The sequence below is a fragment of the Merops nubicus genome, unplaced genomic scaffold, assembly GCF_000691845.1.
Source record: "Merops nubicus isolate BGI_N331 unplaced genomic scaffold, ASM69184v1 scaffold38001, whole genome shotgun sequence".
Classification (NCBI taxonomy): Eukaryota; Metazoa; Chordata; class Aves; order Coraciiformes; family Meropidae; genus Merops; species Merops nubicus.
The window spans coordinates 1-1,352 of NW_008589660.1; the positions used below are offsets into that span (position 1 = coordinate 1).

Genomic DNA, 1,352 nt, shown 5'->3' on the forward strand with positions numbered 1-1,352 from the left:
GGCCCGGCACAGTGCCCGGGCGTGGCCAAGGGCAATGACAGCCCTGTGCGGACCCTTAGGGGCACGTGGGAGGCCACCCACAGGAAAATGTGTTTCCTGGGGCTGCTGCCTAGGGCAAGTCCTGTGCAGGTAGCAATGGGGAACTGGCCCCAGGCAGAGCCTTCCCTGGGGCAGGAAGGACATAGCCGTGCCAGGGTCTGACCCTGCCTCCCCCTCCCCAGCGCGAGTGCATCTCCGTCCACGTCGGCCAGGCCGGCGTCCAGATGGGCAACACCTGCTGGGAGCTGTACTGCCTGGAGCACGGCATCCAGCCCGACGGGCAGATGCCCAGTGACAAAACCATCGGCGGAGGGGACGACTCCTTCACCACCTTCTTCTGCGAGACCGGGGCTGGGAAGCAAGCCATCTTTGTGGACCTGGAGCCCACCGTAATTGGTGAGTGCTGAAGTTTACACGGCCTGGGGTGCACCCCTGGGTGGGTAGTAAGCAGCTGGTGGTTGTGGTCTGCTGGCAGTATCGTGCACCAGCTTCAACCCAAGGGCCATTCTTTCCCCGGGAGAAGCCACAGACCCGAGCACCATCTTTTGTTTCTGAAGTGTCCTAGAGGCAGCGGTGCTGGTAGTCTCTACTACCACATGTGCATGGAGAGAAACAGGCCCAACCGGCACTACAGCTTCTGCTGTGCAACCACCACAGGCAGAGGGAGAAGCTGAGAACCTGATCTCCTGCCACTCAGAGGTGGCAGCCACCTGCATTTGCCAGAGAAACCTGATGCCTGTGGTGGCCGTGATGACATGTGGATCCTTGACCGTGCTCCCAGCAGGCAGAGCAGGGGTGAGAGATCAGTGCTTGAACCTGCTCATCAGCTACTTGGCGGCCAGCTCAATCCTACAGCATCCATCAGGCTCAAACCCCCTCTGCTCTCTCCTAGATGAGGTTCGAGGAGGAGTCTACCGCCAGCTCTTCCACCCCGAGCAGTTGATCACAGGCAAGGAGGATGCTGCCAACAACTATGCCCGCGGGCACTACACCATCGGCAAAGAGATCATCGACCAAGTGCTGGACAGGATCCGGAAGCTGGTAGGTTACCACAGAGCGAGGACATGTGTCCCACGGCAGGGCTCCAGCATTCTGTGGAGGGTGGGAGCTGGGGGGTCACGCTTGCTGCACCTGGGAGAAATCTGCAGATGCCCGTGATAGGGATAGACGAGGTCTTGAAGAACTTCTTATCAGTCAGACATTCACAAAGAAATCCACCTCAGAGCAATCTCGTGCCTCTACCCACAGGCTGACCAGTGCACAGGCCTCCAGGGATTCCTCGTGTTTCACAGCTTTGGAGGTGGCACCGGCTC

The 1,352-nt window shown here is 59.7% G+C and overlaps 1 protein-coding gene across 1 annotated transcript; it reads left to right on the forward strand.

Moving 5' to 3' along the window:
- Positions 1-192: 192 nt before the first annotated feature.
- Positions 193-1,348, forward strand: LOC103781931 (tubulin alpha-5 chain-like; the record flags this gene model as incomplete). The annotated part of the gene is made up of 3 exons (XM_008949658.1): positions 193-435; positions 932-1,080; positions 1,288-1,348. Coding segments are annotated over exons 1-3 (382 nt in total), but the record flags the coding sequence as incomplete, so codon positions are not given.
- Between the last annotated feature and the right edge of the window lie 4 nt (positions 1,349-1,352).